Genomic DNA, 18,319 nt, shown 5'->3' on the forward strand with positions numbered 1-18,319 from the left:
CCGATTGACAAATCTCCGCGACATTTTCAAAACTTTTGGCCAGCTCCGGTCCGCTCCTATCCTGAAAGTTTCATGGTGATTCGTCAAGCGGGGGCCGAGAAAAAAGGAGGGTACCAAAACACGTTTTCCCCATGCAATTTCCCATAGGACCTTTAGCCGCAGCTACAGCCCGAACTGCTGAACGGAATTACACAAAATTTGTTAAAGAGGTAGTCCTTAGTTCAGACTCGTGCCTTTTGCTTAAAAGGTGTAAATCCGTTCAGTAGTTCCTGAGAAAATGACATTTGAAAGTACATATATATCTATGGCCTCGGAGGGTCCGCGTACCCTAAGGGGCAGGGTAGAAAAGGGGGCAGGGTAGAAACACTCTGACCCCCTAGGCCTGCTCAGGGGGTCCCACAAGGACCCCCAGGGCCAAATAAAAGCTTTTTTTTTTTTTTAAAAACGGCGAAAATTCGAGCACCCAGCACGAATTTCGGCCGGAAAAAAAAAAAGCGCGGACTCCCGCGCTTTGTTGCTATTTAGCCCCCGAGTGGGCCAAATCCCGGGGGCAATGTTTTAATTGTTATGGGGGCCCGAAGGGGCCCCCCCAGCCTCGGGGTCCGCCACCCCCCTGGGCTTTTTGCTAATGTATGCGGGCGGCTCACGGCCCCCAAGGGACCACCACCCTCCGGGGCTTAATATGATAATTTTTGGGGGGCCTCTAAGGCCCCCGAGCCCCGGGGACCGCCACCCCTGGGGCTCTTTGTAATTAACATTGCGGGGGAGCTTGAACCCCCCCACACGCCCCGGGGACCGTCACCTCCCTGGGGCTATATATATGTAAATTGGGGGGTCCTTGATGGACCCCCCAGCCCCGGGGACCACCACCCCCTGGGGTTTTAAAGAAGGTGGCATGGCGCCATGTGGCCCCCCTCCTGGAGCCCTCGAGGGCCCTGGGGACCGCCACCCCCCAGGGCCAGCTCCTGCAGGGTCCCGGGGTGCCCACCCCCGGAACACTGTAGTTTGCAATGACAGAGCGGGAGCCTCACGGCTCCCACCCTGTCATTGCAAACTGCTTTGCTATTTGGAAGAGAGAGCAGGAAACCTGCTCTCTCTTCCAAATAGCAAAGCAGATTGCTTTTCCACAGGGGGAGCAGCATGTTAGCTGCTCCCCCTGTGAAAAAGCAATGCCGGCTCCTGCAGGACACGGGGAGCCGGCTGGGACCGTGGGGGGATTGGGGACCCCCCAACGGCCCCAACAGAGAGGGCCAGCCCCGGGGGATGTGGTCCCCGGGGCTATAAGTGGCCCGGGAGGGGGGCCACGCAGCCCCCTCCTCAAATTATACATATTTTTTTTTTAAAACAAAGGCTGGCCTCGGGGATGGGGTCCCTGGGGCCATAAGGAGGGGGGCAAGGCAGCCCCCCTCATAAAATATAATATTTAAAAAAAAGGGCCATGCCCCAGGGGATGGGGTCCCCAGGGCTGATTAAGGCCTCGGGAGGGGGGCCCCATTCCCAATTTATTTAATAAAAAAAAGAAAATTAGGGGGCAGGCGCGTTTACATAGTAGTGAAGGGAGGGGACGTGATGTGCCCTGTGACGCGTTTTAAGTTGGGGAAAAAATTACACTTCAAACCTGAGGGACCATGGGGGCCAAGTAGCCTACCAGGTGCTTCCAGGAAGCGCAAGTGCGCTGCGTTGCAGAGAGGTTATGTTATGTTAAAAAGACTTTTAGAGCGCACGTTCACCAACGGTTTCTTGGCGCTTGAGCAGAGACGAGTTAGAACAATCACAGTGAAGGACAGACAATAAATTGTAGGCCAAGGTAAAGAGCCATGTTTTGAGGGATTTCCTAAATTTAGAGTAAGAGGAGGTAAGGCACAGTTCGGGAGGGAGGGAATTCCAGAACTGTGGAGCTAAGGTAGAAAATCGTAGACCGCCATATTGTTTCCTTCTGAAAGGGCAGGGGGTCAAGAGGTTCATATTAGAGGAGCGAACCTCTCGAGAGGGGACATATTGTTGGAGTTTGGTGGCGATAAAGACTGGTCCATGAGATGAAAGGGCTTGATGGATCATACAGCCAAGTTTGAAGAGACAGCGTTGCGAGACGGGGAGCCAGTGGAGGCTTTTAAGTAGCGGTTTGACGTGGTGGGATTTCGGCTGGCCATAGACAAGCCTAGCGGCTTGGTTCTGTACTAATTGTAGGCGGTGGGATTGGTAGGCCGGAAGGCCGGAGTACAAGGAGTTAGCGTAATCGATGCAAGATATGACAAGGGCAAGGATCACTTGGATGAGCGCCTCCGTAGAGAGAAATCTGCTAATTTTACAAATTCTTCTTAGATGGTAGAAGCAGGCGGAAACCACAGAATTTATCTGAGCCTTCATGGTAAGATCACTGCTAATAATGATCCCAAGACTCTTGACGGAGCTAACTGGAGAGGGGGGACAACCTAATGGTTTGGGCCAGAAGTTGGAGTTCCAAGGATTGGCAGAAGCCCCGGTGAGAACTAGCTCAGTTGTATCAGGATTGAGCTTGAGCTGATTTAAGTTCAACCAGTTACTGATAAAATTCATAGTGGATTGAAAGTTTCCCATTGAGGAGGGGGAAGAGTCAATGGTGAAGACTAGCTGGGGGTCATCGGCATAGTTAAAAGTGACGACTTCTCTCTTGCGGAGGGCAAAGATCAGAGGAAAGATGTACGGGTTGAAGAGGAGAGGGGAGGGGAGAGGGAGGAGCCCTGCGGGACTTCACAGGACAATCTTCTCTTCTCCGAGGTGAAGTTAGCAAGGCGAACTGCTTGATAGCGGTCGCTAAGGAAAGAGGAGATCCACTTCAAAGGGAGCCCCCGGATCCCCGCACTATCAACCCGATCGACCAGTAAATCGTGGTCGACGGTGTCGAAAGCCGCCGACAAATCCAGGAGCACAAGGGCCTACGAGATGTTGTGGTCTGCCCCCTTCCAAAGTTCGTCGAGGACTGCCAGGACAATAGACTCTGTTGAATGTTTGGGTCTGAAGCCTGCTTAATGTGAGTCAAGGTAATGGGTGTGCTCGACAAAAGTGCTCAAGCACTTGGTGACATGGGCCTCCAGGATTTTACCAAGGAAAGGTAGGAGCGATATAGGACGGAAGTTGCTGAGTGTTAGGTGGTGCAGGCCGTGCCCCTTTTTACATCTCTCTGCTACGCAGCTCTGTGGCGCTTACTGGATGTACTACGAATTCCGATTTACTCACCTGTTTATCAGGAGAGACCTCAGTGCTGCATCTTTGAGCCCAGTACTGATCCTGAAGTAATTCTAACCATACTTACCAGTAACTTGAATTTCCTTTCATAGGCTAACATTGACTGGTTTCACTTGGAAATTGTTCTAAGTGTGGAGTTTTGGAAATTTTAAATATTCACCTAAAATCATCCGAACAACAAATTCCAATTTACTCACCTGTTATCAGGAAAGAACCCAGTGCTGCATCTTTAGCCCAGCACTGACCCTGAAAAGTAATTCTAACCGTACTTACCAGTAACTTGTATTTCCTTCCATAGGAATCCATTGTCTGGTTATCACCTGAAAAGTTTCTATTTTCACAAACTAAAAATATTCCTAAAAAAATCGCCTGTATGACTTAAACGCATTCATTCAACTGTTTACAGGAGATGCACCAGTGCTGGATCCAGGATCCACCACTGACTAAGGAAAAGTAACGATAACACTACTTACCTGCTAAGTGAATTTTCTGCCATAGGATAACATTGGTGTCAACTTTTAAAATACAATAATATTCCTTAAAAATCACTACTGTTACCAAAACGCTTTTACTCAACTGTCTATAGGAGATGTCCAAGGAGTGAATCTAGGATTCAGTCCTGTGGTTAGAAAAGTAATCCATAAAGTAACTAATTGCATTTAACTAGAAATTCACATTGAGCTCAATGTTGCATGGTGTTTGAAATTGTGTTGCCCATTGCAACAACTGTAACTACTGTACTTAAAAGTCTATTGCCTATTTGCAAAGTATTTAAACTAAAGTAATTCATTCTGAGAAAGTATATTTTGTAATCTAATGTAATTATAATGTAATTAAAAAAATAAAATATCTAAAAATAAATAGTTTAAAAAATGTAGTAAAACAGTATCAAAAAAATAAATATAACAATTAATACATTTAAAAATTGTCATTTACAAAACCTTTGAAATTCACTGAAAAAACCATAGGTTTCAGGCCTGATATAGTTAGAAATTAGCATTTAAAAAACCTTTGAAATTCACTGAAAATCCATAGGTTTCAGGCCTGATATAGTTAGGAATTAGCATTTAAAAAACCTTAGAAATTCACTGAAAATACCATAGGTTTTAGGGGTGTTATAGTTAGCTGGACATTTCACTCGTACAAAACCATTCAAATTCCTCCGATATAGTTAGTTGTACTAACTATATCTCGCGCGACCGCAATCCACTGCTGATGATGTCACATATTACATCATTCATGACATGGTCAGTGACATCACTGATGACATCTCAAATGACATCACTGATGACATCACTGATGACATCATCCACGTGACAATCAGATACACCTCATCATACACTAGTATAACCTTTCATCACTCACTGTAAAATACAGAGTGCCATATTTGAATCCATTGACACACCGATAGAAGTTTCTAAACACCCACTCAGTGATTCCTATATCTATACACACATCTAATCACTTACCTATAGATTCACTCATACATGCTGTCAATGATCAATAAAACACTATCAAATAGACTTATACACCTATATCGACATTACACACCAGCACACATCCTAATCACTTATGAAGTCATCCTACTCACTTATGCAAACAATGGATCATTCTTACATTTACTTAGCTACACACTTATACAAACAGCACTTCATCTATTCATATAGATAGTAACTCATACTTAGTGTGTTATAAAATCACTATTACAAGTATACAGTTATCCATACAGTCACTCATACAATCACTGAGTCTTATGTATACTTATTTAAAAAGAACAACTGACACATACACTGGCTTTTATTTTTCTAGTTTGTTGGACATGTACCATTGAGACATATATTGGCTCATTACCACACACATAATGATATTCACTCACCCAAACAACCGTTATAACATGTGGTTTTAACTTCATATACCTACTGAATCAACTATTCACACATCTTTGGGCAGTCACACCCCCCCACCGAACCACACACATATTCACTCTCCCATACAAATACTCAGTTAACTTTCACATAGCTAGTAACCAACTGGAGAAGCAGTTAACACAACAACTGACAAAGTGATACAGATATTCACACAGTTTAGTCACTATCCAATATATTTAGTGAGACACTATAAATTAGTCAAGTAAACAGTCAATCACACTGCTACTAAATCCTCCATCCAGATATTTATATTCATATATCCACTCATTCTTCAATGCAAATTGCTATATATATATAATACATATTTAAATAACGAACCAAACCACATTCACTGGATGATGTCATCAGTGATGTCATTTGAGATGTCATCAGTGATGTCACTGACCATGTCATGAATGATGTAATATGTGACATCATCAGCAGTGGATTGCGGGCGCGCGAGATATAGCTAGTACAACTAACTATATCAGAGGAATTTGAATGGTTTTGTACGAGTGAAATGTCCAGCTAATTATAACACCCCTAAAACCTATGGTATTTTCAGTGAATTTCTAAGGTTTTTTAAATGCTAATTTCTAACTATATCAGGCCTGAAACCTATGGTTTTTATGAATATATATATATATATATATATATATATATATATATATATATATATAAGAATACATGAAAATCCTCAACGGGAACCCCTACAATTTGGATTTTACAGCACAGTTGAGTGCAAGCGAGATATCCTTTTTCAATATCTTGCTACAAGTAAAAGAGGGAAAAATCAATACTAAAGTATATCGTTTCAAAAGCCAACATCTGGCCAATCTGAAAGCTAGTATCCCTTATGGGGAAACATTAAGGCTTAAAAGAATTTGTAGCCAGGAACAGGAATGCCAAGAGCAGGTATGAAGAATTAATGAGAGGTTCAGTAAACAGGGTTATCACTCGAAGATGTTGGTTGAAGCTAAACGCAAGTCGGAGAGTGTTACCAGAAATCAGCTGCTTCATCCTAATGATAGAGCTCCAAAGTAAGGGACAGCAGACGGCAGTGGTTTTTTCAGTGGTTCCCTGTTCTGTTCTTGGCCAGCTGTTTTGCGGGATGGTTTTGTGACCTGTTGGATTTGTCTCGTTTGAAGGCCCTGGGGTCTTACGTCTTGGCATTTGGTTACCCATGGGGTCCCTGGTTGTGGTGGTGAGATGGACATGGTTGATGTACGGCTTGCTCCTGCTTGTCTCTTGGTGTTGCCTTTTCCTGGGACTGGCCTTTAGTTTTGAGTTCTCTGGTGACCATCCTTGTGTTGGAGGCGCTGGGGGACTTCTTCCCCCCCCCCCCCCATTCTCCTTGGTTTTCGTGGCCTTCGCTTCGGCCTGGCTTCTTGCTGATATGTGTTCTCTGTTCTCCTGAGACTCCTTGGGTTGTTTTGTCAGTGTTGTGCGTTTGGCTTCTTCCTTTGTTCCCCTGGGTGCTTTTCCGTTCCTTGTTCCCAGGTGGGTTTTGGCCTGCTTTTGTGGATGCTGCAGTTGGAATTTTGCGGGTCCTTGTTGATTGTGGTGTGGGCCTTGCTGTTTTCTTTTGGTCTGTCTGCCTTCTTTCAGGCAGCCTGATTCTTGATGGTTCTGTTGCTGCATCCTTCCAGGGGGTGTGGTGTGTTCTTTGGTAGGTGGATACCGCATGGGTTTGGCTGGCATGTTTTCTGCTTTGGGCACCTCCTCCTCGGGGGTGCTGGGTGTCTTGTTTAGGAAATGGCTGCTTCTCGGGCGGCTTTCGTTGTGTGTCCTTTCAGCCCTTTGTCGAGTGGCACCGTGGGCCTCCTCTTCTTCCTGTGTTGGCGTTTTCTTGCTTACAGGGGTTGGGGCCAAGTTCCTGGTTTTGCTTTAGGCGTTGCTTGCTGTGCGCTCCAGCGTTGGGTTTTGGGCCTGTGTTGATACTTCACCATTGGGTGCTGTTGTGTGGTGGTGTATCCCTTTGTGGTTTTTGTTCTATATGAATGCTGGGTTCCTAGCTTGAGTATTCTCCATTAGTAACTGATTAGACAAGGACAGGAGGGACTTGGGGATAATGCCCTATTACTTACCAGTAATCTTCATTACTCCTGGTCAAGTTGCCCTTGTCCCATTCATTACGCCCTACCGGACAGCCGGCCTTTATATGTGGAGCTTGGTTGTTCAGAAGGAATGCTGGGTAGGTATGCCTTAAGTAATCCCGGTGGGAGGGGGTGGGGTAGAGGTTCCAATATTCCTTTTGTTCTTTTTTCTGTCTGTGAAATAGATATATCTCCATTAGTAATGAATGGGATGAGGACAACCGGACCAGGAGTAATAAAGATTACCGGTAAGTAATAGGGCATTCGGTCCGCCTGCACCACCCAACTCATAATCGGTCTCTTGGGTTGAAAGGAGGAGCTCCTGCTGTGTTTTTCAGAGGTTTCCTTCTTTGTCTGTTTAGTACTGCACCCTGCATGAGAATATATTGATTTGTGGATGAAAAGAAACTGCATGCCTTTGCCAGTAAGCACTTTTATGCAGAGTATTCCTCCCATTCAAACATTAGATCTGAATACAAAGGTAACACGCTATAGTTTGCCTGGACATCTGGCAGAGATGGACAAACTGGACTGGGTTAACCTCATGAAGGGATTCTGCTGTATTCTCCCCTCATACACTTAATTTTATTCTGAATATGTTCCACTGTCTCTGATACAACAACCAACCTAAAAAATACAAGGAGAATCTTCAAGCGAACAAAAATGTGACCCATTTTCCTACAACTGGCTTCTAAGTACAAACGGTGAAAGAACGTACAAGATAGCAACGTTTCTCATCACTCTATGTTCTAAAGTCCCAATTTTACAATACCATTCTACTGCAAATAAACTCAGCACCCAAATTAATCTTTGATGACGTGTGGTACTGTGCAGTGAATATATGTCATAGGGCAGCCTAATTATCGATATGGTTCTGATTGACGCAAATTGTAAACAATTTGAAACAGTAAGTTAAATTGTCAGATTCAACCACTAGGCAGTAGTATACGGGATTCATAACACCAAATTGTTGCAATGCCCTTCCAATTTGCTTTTCAGGCTATGAAATCCAGATCCCCATTCCAGTACCTTGTTGTCCAGGGCTGTGATCTCCTGCTGGTTGGCAGTTGACAGTAGAAAGCTACTCATCTGTCCCTTGAGGGGATCCTCTACCTCCACATCTATATCGTAACAAGCTGTCTTTTTTTGATCATTGGGGTCAACACTGTGAACAAAAGAACAGTGACATAACATTAGAGGTGAATGGCTGAGATTGGTGACACAGCTGTCTTGCATTAGACACTGAGGCAAACAGGGCCTGTCCACAATATGGGCATGCTACAGAAGATGGGAAGATTACAAAGAACAGAGGAACTATGATGAGAAAAAAAAACCTTTGCAGGAAACACAGGCATTAATAGAATGGAAGTGCTGCAAGAAATTAAAGCATGGTAGACAATGGAGGTATTGTACAGAATGTCTTACAAAACAGAATATGCTCACTGTACTTCAAGGGAGCACCACAAAGTGGGGCAATGCAGAAAAGAAATCACTACAGAAAATGACGAATCACAGCACAGGGAAACCGCAATAAAGGAAGCACTGCACGGAATCTGGCAACTATAATCATTCCACAAAGACGCTCAGGGATAAATAAGGTGGGTGCTCGTTCAGAAGAAGGCCCTGCAGGAACTCGGGATGTAATATGTTCTGCTACCTAAAGGCACTGTACGAAGCAGACTGCACATCGGCTCCTTCTAAATCACCAATCACATTACTAGCTGCACGCCAGTTAAGACATGATCGCGCACTAACTGCTACATTGTCGCCTCTTTTTGGTCACTCTGTATTCTATCAGACTTCAATCAGCAGAGTGATATGAACTAGTTATCACTGTCCTAAGCCCCACTGGACAGTTGCAGGTCCCAGACAGTTTTTTTGCTGGGCCCTAGTTCAAAGAAATGCTGGGCCGCATTCATCATGTTGCTGGAAGCAAGTCAATCAGCACAGTGCAGACCACACTTAAAGAAACCATGTTCTAGCCTGCTGAGTCTATGGCACTTAGGGCCTAATTTATGACGGCGGAGAGGGAACTGTTGCAACAGCAAGAGTATTTCATCCGCTACACAGTGGTCTGCCTGCCAGATTTAAATTCAGGTGGACCTTAAGTTTGGCCATGTCAGTGACGACTCCATCACCACTGTGGCCGAACTTCTCAGGCGTCCCAACAGTAGTAAGGGCCATCAGAGAAATGGCTATATGCCGCTCCACCCAACTAGGATGGGTGGATATGTAGCCGTTTTTTTTTTTACTTTCGCCACCACTAGTAAACCCTGTGGCCGTAAGTGGCAGAAATAAACAAGCATTGGCATAGCCAATAGGTCTCGCCTTTGGGGCCTTATAAGTGTGTAGCCAGAGCTATTGACTTTGCCAATGTCTTTAAGCTGTGCTGTAGAGAAGTGTGGCTGCTGTGCAGCTTGCTGAAAAGTGTTAATAAAAAAGTGTCAAACATTTTTGTTACCTTATATATGACCAAGAAGGCATTATATACAACTGAACGACCATATTAAAAAAGTATTTACAATAAAAAAATGTCCTCAGTTTTCTTTTGTTCTTGAAATGCTGGCAACTTGTTTCTGCCTATTCCAATGGTGGTTTGTAAAAGCTTTTTTTTGAGGGGGCATAAACAATCGGAGGGTGAAGGTTGGGAACTAGTACCTGTATTATAACACTAGCAGCGGCCAGACGCTAGGGGAGAATCAACAGATGCCAGATTCCGAGAGTAGGCTGGGGTGGTGCTGAGGGATGCTGAGGTGGTAGTGGTGGTGGTGACTGGTGCGGAGACGATGCTGAGGTGATGCTGAATGATACTCGGGTCTTGCTGAGTGATGATGATGTGGTGGTGTACTAGTGCAAAGGCGATGCTGAGTGATACTGATGTGGTGCTGAGTGATTCTGTGGTGGTGCTGAGTGATGCTGTGGTGGTGCTGAGTGATGCTGTGGTGGCGCTGAGTGATGCTGTGGTGGCGCTGAGTGATGCTGTGGTGGTGCTGAGCGATGCTGTGGTGGTGCTGAGCGATGCTGTGGTGGCGCTGAGTGAGGCTGTGGTGGCGCTGAGTGATGTGGTGGCGCTGAGTTCGGTACACTGTGCTTAAAAACTGTTGTGTAAGGGGAGCTGTTTTCCGTGTGAAGCGCTATAATGCCCTTGGTTCAAGTTTGCGCTATAATTATGCGGGACAGGCAAGCGAGTGTGGCCTAATGTAATGTAATCGGACAATATCAGGTGAAAGCACTACGTATTCACAGCTCAGGGTGTGCTTCTTCTTGTAACAAATCCCCTAATATCACACCCTTTGCAGCTAAGGCTGCGGATGTTAGAACTGGGTAGCTAGGTTAGAATCACGGCTCAGGGGCAGCATCTTGTGATTCCGTGCAAATCGCTTCATTACACTGTGCTTAAAAACTGTCGACCTAAAAATGCTCTCTCGCCATGGGAGAGGACTCCCATGGTGAGGGGGGGGGGGGCTTTTATTTCGGAAAAATAAATCCTGCTTTGGGATTTTCTTTTAGAGGAAGGGAAAAAAAGAAAACAGTTTGGTGCAAGGCTCCGTCATGTTGACGTAGCACTGCACCAGACTAGAACAAGCATTTGTAATCCAATTGGTCTTGCCTTTGGGACCTTAGAAGTATCTAGTCAGCTGCGTCTCTGTGCTGCCGTTCCAATGTAGATGGAGACGTGCGTGCTGTCCACAGAACACCGCTTCTCCAGAGTAAAACAAGCACAATGTTTTATTCGCAAAAAAACAGAGTAAACACACACACACTATATAATCATTATAAAAGCAATGCTTTTTCAAATTCTTCGGGTAGCGGGTGTGCGCGAGCTTTGGAAACATATTTGGTTAGTTTTCTGAAGTGCACACACGCTTGCGGAAGATAAATATGGCCACGCTCTACTTCAGCTATAGAAAAAAATATTTTCTTCAAGCGCTTTGGGAAATAAAAGAAGTTTCCAAAGTGAATTTTCCAAACACACGTATCACAAAGCGATAGTGAGTGCTGCGCGCAGATGCATGTATGTCCATTTTCTCAAACCGTTTTTCTGACCTGTGTAGCCAGCCATCTGGAACACGTTGTGATGGCCGACCAAGAGGAACCTGAACATGTAATGGCCAAACAGAAGGATCACTTAGTGAAGTCGCCATGGGAAAGAACGAGGAACAATTACACGTGAAAGACCAATAAAAATTTCAGAATCCCACAGAAAACAACAAATGCCAATCGATGGGCATGCCAAAAGTCAGCAGAAGAGATACAGGTCTTTCAGGCAACGCATGCGCTGTCTAGGCTCGAGCTAAAAAGCATTGGCAGGAACTGCTGTGATTGCAGTTCCTGGCAATGCTTTAGAAAGGACGGCCACCCTTGCAGTCATTTCTAAATCAAGGTAGGCAGCATCTCGAAGGACAAGTTCATCCATCACCCCAGTGGAGAAATGTGCCGCCCGCCTAAATATATATCTGACAGTCTTTAGAGGGCAATGTCCTTAAATGCATCTATTTTGATGTTTTGTGAAGCACTAATTGAATCTTACAATACCTTTGGAGTTGCTAGTACAAATATAAAAAGCAAAGGCAATGCCAATCCATCTCAACTATCTTTATATATAAGCAAGACCAATTGACATTGCCAATGCTGGCTTATAGTCTTCTGTCTGACAAGATCGATATAAATCTGCCAAGTCTGCTGCAATTTTTCTAGTGAGCACAAGGTGGCCCTGAAAAGCACCAACTAGTGTTTAAACGTAGCTCTGTTCTATTAGATGCAGGATAAATGAAGAATATTCTGACAGCAATACCATAAAATCTTCAACGAGAGGGCAAAATGTAGAAACAACAAATAAGAGAAATGCAACAGAGATGGACATAAAGGCTTACCTTGAGCAAGGATTTGCACAGTGCAGTATTGTATTTTAATGGTATCTGCATGGCGCTTACTCCCCTGAAGAGGTGTCGAAGCACTTTAAGCCAGACAGAACACTAATCTGGAACCCAAGGTTAGCGATTATTCCTGTAGTTACTGGTTGTTGTTGGTTATTTGGGTTAGTCTTGTACTCTGAAAGGAAACAAGTCCATGCATTTACTGCAGGGTATTTTTGGTGGAGTAAATTAGTAGACGTTGAGTGTAATCATTAGTGGGGAGGCTAGAGGGGGTTTGAGAGTTCACGTAGATAGTAGGCGGGATTTGTAGATGAGCTAGAGGACATTAGGTATTGCTAGATTGCAGGATATGGCTTTAAAAGAAGGACAGGTTGTGATCTCTGAGGCTCTCCATGTGGCAGTTGAGGTCACATAGGAGGATTAAGTAGAAAGAGTCGCGCACCAAGGAAATGATGAAATTAAAGATGGAGTTGGCGAAGTCGGATCATGGGCCAGGAGGGCGATGGATGAGAGAGCCTTCCAGGGTGGAGTTGTTAATGTGCAGCTAGAGGCCAGGTGTTCTAGATAATATTTTGTGTTAGCGGACTTAATGGAGTAGAGGAGGTTTTCTTTGAAGATGAACGCCAGGACTCCCCTCCCCCGGATTGGTGAGGGTCTGTCCTGTCTAACGATCTTATATTCAGGGAGGATCAAGTGGCTATGTCAGGGCCGATGTCAGAATGAGCCTGATTTCTGTTAGGAAGAGTAGGTCGGGTCAGAGATTATGCAGGAGGTCCCAGACAGATTTGGTGGATTGTGTGGCAGTGGACTTTGTTTTTTTAAGGAGTGGAAGTTTCTAGGAGTGTCCTTTGTCTGTCCCTGATTACTGCTTGAAGGAGACTTCACACTTCATCGTGCACATGCTGTGGTTGCTCCAGGTTGGAGTTAAACCCTAGCGATTCCTGCTGTGAAAAACATCCCTTTACCCAAAACCTGCATCTCCAGGGCAGCCTGAGGACCAAACTTGAACGGAAGCGCCTGATCCCAATGTGCGCTTTACAAAACATAAAGGTAATAGCAGAGAAGAGTGCAGGAATTAGGTAAAAATCAACTATTGACAAACTACTGTCTATTCCTGCAAATCCAGTGAGAGTAGAAGATATAAATTGTGACTGAATTGCTGGTTATATGACGAGGAACCATGGGCTCAAATATTGGTAGAAGACAAGTGTTTCACTGGCGACGAGTGTCGGGCGGAGGACGACGCATTGACATTCCCTCCGATAGTTACCACAATTAAAGGAAGAAGGATTTTACTGGAGAAAATTTCAGTGAGAAGGTACGGATATTGGATAGTTTATGAAACAGAGTAGTGAGTACTGTACGGCATTGCTGGGTAGAAGCTAACATAAAAGCAGAAATTACGAAGAAACACTATATGCTGAGAGAAAGAGCCTCCTACCTCAACACTGTTGATTACCTCACAAATTCAAGGGTGGGCCTGCAGAAATATTCTGGCCGTTTGTTGTTCCAAGGAGCGAAGGAGATCTGCAGTTCAATCTAGGAGTGCGGAACAGAACGATTGTTTCCTTAGCGGTGCGTGCTGAAGCATTCACACCGGGAATGTGAGGAGAAGACTTCTGAAGCGTTTATGATCACAAATGTAAGCAGCTGAAGGAAATCATGACAGGAATCTTTGCCAAGTTCGCAGTATTTATTCTTCGCATCTGCGTGGAAAAGATGAGGAGGAGTTTCAAGCAGTATTCATTCTACGCACATGCGCAGATATTTGAAGGAAGTTTACCGGCTATCATGCTGTTCCGGTTTGGGGCGACAATGCAAATATAGCCTTCTTCCTGAATTGAAGTGTTTGGAGCGGCAGACGGTATAACCATAACCATCTTCTTCAAAAGAGGTGTTTTGGAGCCAGCTGGAAATATTCAGTTAAAGAGTGTGCAGTCAGGAAACGTGTAAGGGATTGATATTACAACATCTGAAGTAAGTCAAGGAACTCTTTCAAGTGCACAGTTACCTATAGCTCAAACATTTAGACTGCCTCTGTGAAACGAAACTCAGGACTATTTTACGAGACAAAAGTGGAGTCTTAGAGTAAAGTACTATCTTTTGTGATGAAGATAGCAAGATAACACTGGTAAACTGATATTCAAAGACTTACATTATAGTGATTTCAAGACTGTGTAAAAAATAATTAGATGATATTTTCATTTTATAAAGCAGTAGAATTTTAATTTTATTCTACATTGTTATACAAGTGGAAGTATAGAAAATAAGTATTTTCTGAGCCCAAGATTTAGGAAATACCTTGCTATTAATATTGATTAAGGGCATATTGATAACAGTGATCATATATATCTTATTGAGACAAGATTTTGAGTATTATTGGAACAAGTATCATCTTGAGTATGGCAGTGGCTAGTATGATTCAACCCACACCATTCCTATAAGATGCAGGGGAACCTTTAGTACCATGGAAAGATTGGAGGAAAGCCTTCAAATCTTACCTTATTGCCATTGGTGCTAGTGGTTTCTCAGCGATAAGGAGACAACATATTTTATTACACAATTTGGGAGCGGAAGGGAGGAAAATATTTGACAGCCTTCCAGATTTGGAAGAAGAAGTAGGAGAAGAAGGAAGAGATGTGTATGATTATAGTATAAGGAAACTGGAACTCCAATTTGCAGATAAAATTAATGTTGTGTTAGAAAGACATACATTTTTGGGAAGAGTTCAAGGGAAAAATGAAAAGTGGGGAATTACATAGCTAGTCTAAGGGGACTTGTGAATACATGTGAATTTAATGAGCTCACTGAATCTTTGATGCGTGACCAATTAGTACGTTGTACCAACAACAAAAAGATCCAAGGAAAATTGTTAGTGAGAACTCCTGATTTAAAAACTGCAATGGACATTGCTAAAAGTGTGGAACACACTGCAGAATGTATGAAGGAAATGAACACTACAGTAGATAATAATGTAAATGAAGTAGGCGAAGAATTAAAGAGTGTGTTTGCCATCAAACAAACAGAAAGGAAACGGTAAAAGAGTTTAACAGGGAGAGAATGTTCACAGAGAACAGATTAAGATGTTTCAGATGTGGTAGCAGTGGGCATTCAGCTAACAATTTTAACTGCCTAGCGAGAACAGCCACTTGCAGAAATTGCAATCATAAGTGTCATTTTGCACGTGCATGCAAGGATATGTCTTGTAAAACAGTGAATGCAATAGAGACCAATGAAGAGTACAAAAGCAAATATGTGTTGCAAGTAGATGTAAAAGAAAATTGCAATGTATACAAAGTTGATTTTCCTAAATGTAAAATTGGGTTGGATGGGCACAAATTAGAAATGTATGCTGACTCGTGTTCACCATTTACGAATAGTGAGACTTACCATACTAATTTCAAGGAGGGGGAGTTATCTCTACAAACACCAGACGTAGTCCCTGTAGGTTACAATAATGATCCTATTCCTCTAGAAGGAGTTGCCATCCTGAAGATTACATTCAAAGACAGGAGTACTGTAGGCAAAGTTTATATAGCAAAGAATGGCGCAAATTTACTAGGATGGGCCCATCAAAGAGATTTAGGGATGAAACTTGATCCTACAGCAGAAATTCCGGTGATGCTTGTGGAAAGAAATGTATGTGGAATGGAAGTTTTTGACGAGTTTCCTGAAGTTTTCAGAGACAAACTCGGGTGTTTAAAGGAATATCAGCATAAAATTAAATTGAAGGATGGAGCCAAACCAATAGCACATAAATGCAGGCATATTCCCTTAATGATGAAAGAACCTTTGAAGAAGGAATTAGACAAATTGTTGAGCCAGGGAGTCATAGACCCTGTGGAATGTGCGGAATGGGTTGCACCTATTGTTATTACTTCCAAGGTTAACACTAATAACATTAGGTTATGTATTGATTTGAGAGAGTTAAATAGAAACATATGGATTGACAGGCATCCCCTGCCTAATATAAATGACATGCTTAACCAAATTTGTGGGGCAGAGTTTTTCACGGTGATCGACTTATCCTCAGCCTACCACCAGGTAGAACTTCATCCTTCGAGTAAAGCTTTAACCACTTTTATCACACCATTCGGAGCTTTCAGATTTTGCAAGATGCCCTTTGGGCTAGCCTCTGCTGCAGCGGTCTTTCAAAGAGCTAAGCAGAATATCTTGGAAGGGATGGAACACGTATTGTGCTTCCAAGATGATCTGTTAGTTTATGGGAAGGATGAAAATGAGCACAATAAAAAATTACGCATGGTTTTGAGTAGGTTGAGAGATGTGGGCCTTACTCTAAGGAACGAAAAGTGTCAAGTAGGGGTCCGCTCCGTCACTTATTTAGGACATGTCATTTCTAAAGATGGAATCAAGCCTAAAGTGAATTTAGTAGATGCCATCAAGTTAGCTCCTATATCAAGTAACAAGGAAGAAGTTAAGTCTTTCCTTGGTTTGTCAGAGTACTATTCATTACACATCCTTTGAGAAATTTACTAAAAAAAGGGACAAAATTTGAGTGGGATGAACAGTGTTCAGACGCATTTGGAGAGCTTATGCACCACATAGTAAATGCACCATTTTTGGGGAGTTTTGATACCAACAAGCGCACTATAATTACTACTGATGCTAGCACGAAAGGTATTGGGGCCACCCTCAGCCAAGTGACAGAAGGGGAAGAAAGGGTTGCGGCTATCACTTCTGGAGCCTTGACGGGAGCTGAATCCCGTTATTCAGTTGTAGGAAGAGAGGCGCTTGCGTGCTATTGGGCAGTGTTGCATTTCCAGACTTTTATTTGGGGCATACCTTTCACTATAAGAACAGACCATAAACCTTTGGTAAGCACATTCTCCTCAAAGAACCTAGAAAGAACTACTCCAAGAATATCTAAATGGTTCCTAGGTCTAGAGGGGTACCATTTTAAAGTGGTATACATACATGGAGAATTTAATCAGGCAGCTGATTGTTTGTCTAGATTGCCACTAGAAAATCATGAACCAGAAGGCCATCTTAGTGATGAAGTAGTAGTGGCGATTGTATCTGAAGGGTTAAGCAAACAGGAGTGGGAGGAGGCTCTTTCCAAGGATATTTTATTCCTCAGAGTGAGACAACTTATAATGGAAGGATGGCCTACTAAATCATCTGATTTAAAGAATGGTGAGAATGTGTTCTTGGAAGTGAGAAATGAACTACATTTTCGTGAGCAGAACTTATACAGGGGGAGTAAAATAGTACCTCTAGAGAGCTTGAGAGAAAAAAATTATAAGTTTAGCCCACGAAGGCCATTTAGGATGCAGCAAAACCAAGAGCAAGATTCGCCTACATTATTGGTGGCCAACCATGGACACCATGGTTGAGAGGAAAGTGAGACAGTGTGAGCCATGTGTGGTGAGCGACAAGAGTAAAATGTGTGAGTGAGGGCAAAATTTCATTGGTAGAAGTTCCATCTGCCCCTTGGAACAAGGTAGCTATGGATATTATAGGACCTTTGAATGTAAAAGGACTAAGTGGAAGGTTCATACATACATTAGTAGATTACCATTCAAAATGGATTATCATTAAGATCGTAGATAATATCACCACCAACAGTGTAATTATTTTCTTTCAGGAAGTCTTCCGTACTGAAGGGGTACCACAAACTTTAGTTACGGACAATGGTGTCCAATTTACTTCCACACTAATGAAAGAGTTTTTACACCAATTCTCTGTTGACCATCAACCAACGGCCTTATATTGTCCAAGGGCTAATGGTTTGGTGGAACGCATCAACCGCATGATTAAGGACTGCATTCAACTTAATGTATGCAGTGGAAGCAATGTTGAAAAAGGACTTGATGAAATGATCTGGTCCTAAGTCGTCACTCCCCACTCCGTCACTGGAGTATCACCATTCAAGTCCCTCAAAGGGAGAGGCACCAAGTTAAGTCCCCTGTGGCTTGTCGGTGACCAGATGGAGGAGGTCAACAGGAATAAGGTCAAGGAGAAAATACAAACACATCAAAAAAAATATGTGGAGAGGTACAATTGTAGAGTTTAGAAACCTACTAAAACATGGGAAGAAGGAGATGTGGTAAGAATAAAACTACCTAGATCTGTTGTGTCAGGTTGTTCGAAGTTCTCTGACAAGAAAGTGGTAAGCAAAGTATTAAAAAATGTTGTACAGTTGAATGATGGACAATATTGGAGTGTTGACAGAGTTGTCCAAGATAGCAGTGAT

At 43.3% G+C, this 18,319-nt stretch overlaps 1 protein-coding gene across 6 annotated transcripts in view; it reads right to left on the bottom strand.

Annotated features, from left to right (window-relative positions):
• SMARCD3 (SWI/SNF related BAF chromatin remodeling complex subunit D3) overlaps nucleotides 1-18,319 on the bottom strand; it is a 1,344,655-nt gene that overhangs the window by 229,537 nt on the left and 1,096,799 nt on the right. For all 6 annotated transcript variants that reach the window (XM_085632183.1, XM_085632187.1, XM_085632184.1 and 3 more), the window contains one exon: nucleotides 8,258-8,393. In XM_085632183.1, the coding sequence (XP_085488309.1) occupies nucleotides 8,258-8,393 (136 nt within the window). The remainder of the gene's footprint in view (nucleotides 1-8,257; nucleotides 8,394-18,319) is intronic.

This window comes from Triturus cristatus, chromosome 10, assembly GCF_964204655.1.
Source record: "Triturus cristatus chromosome 10, aTriCri1.1, whole genome shotgun sequence".
Lineage (NCBI taxonomy): Eukaryota > Metazoa > Chordata > Amphibia > Caudata > Salamandridae > Triturus > Triturus cristatus.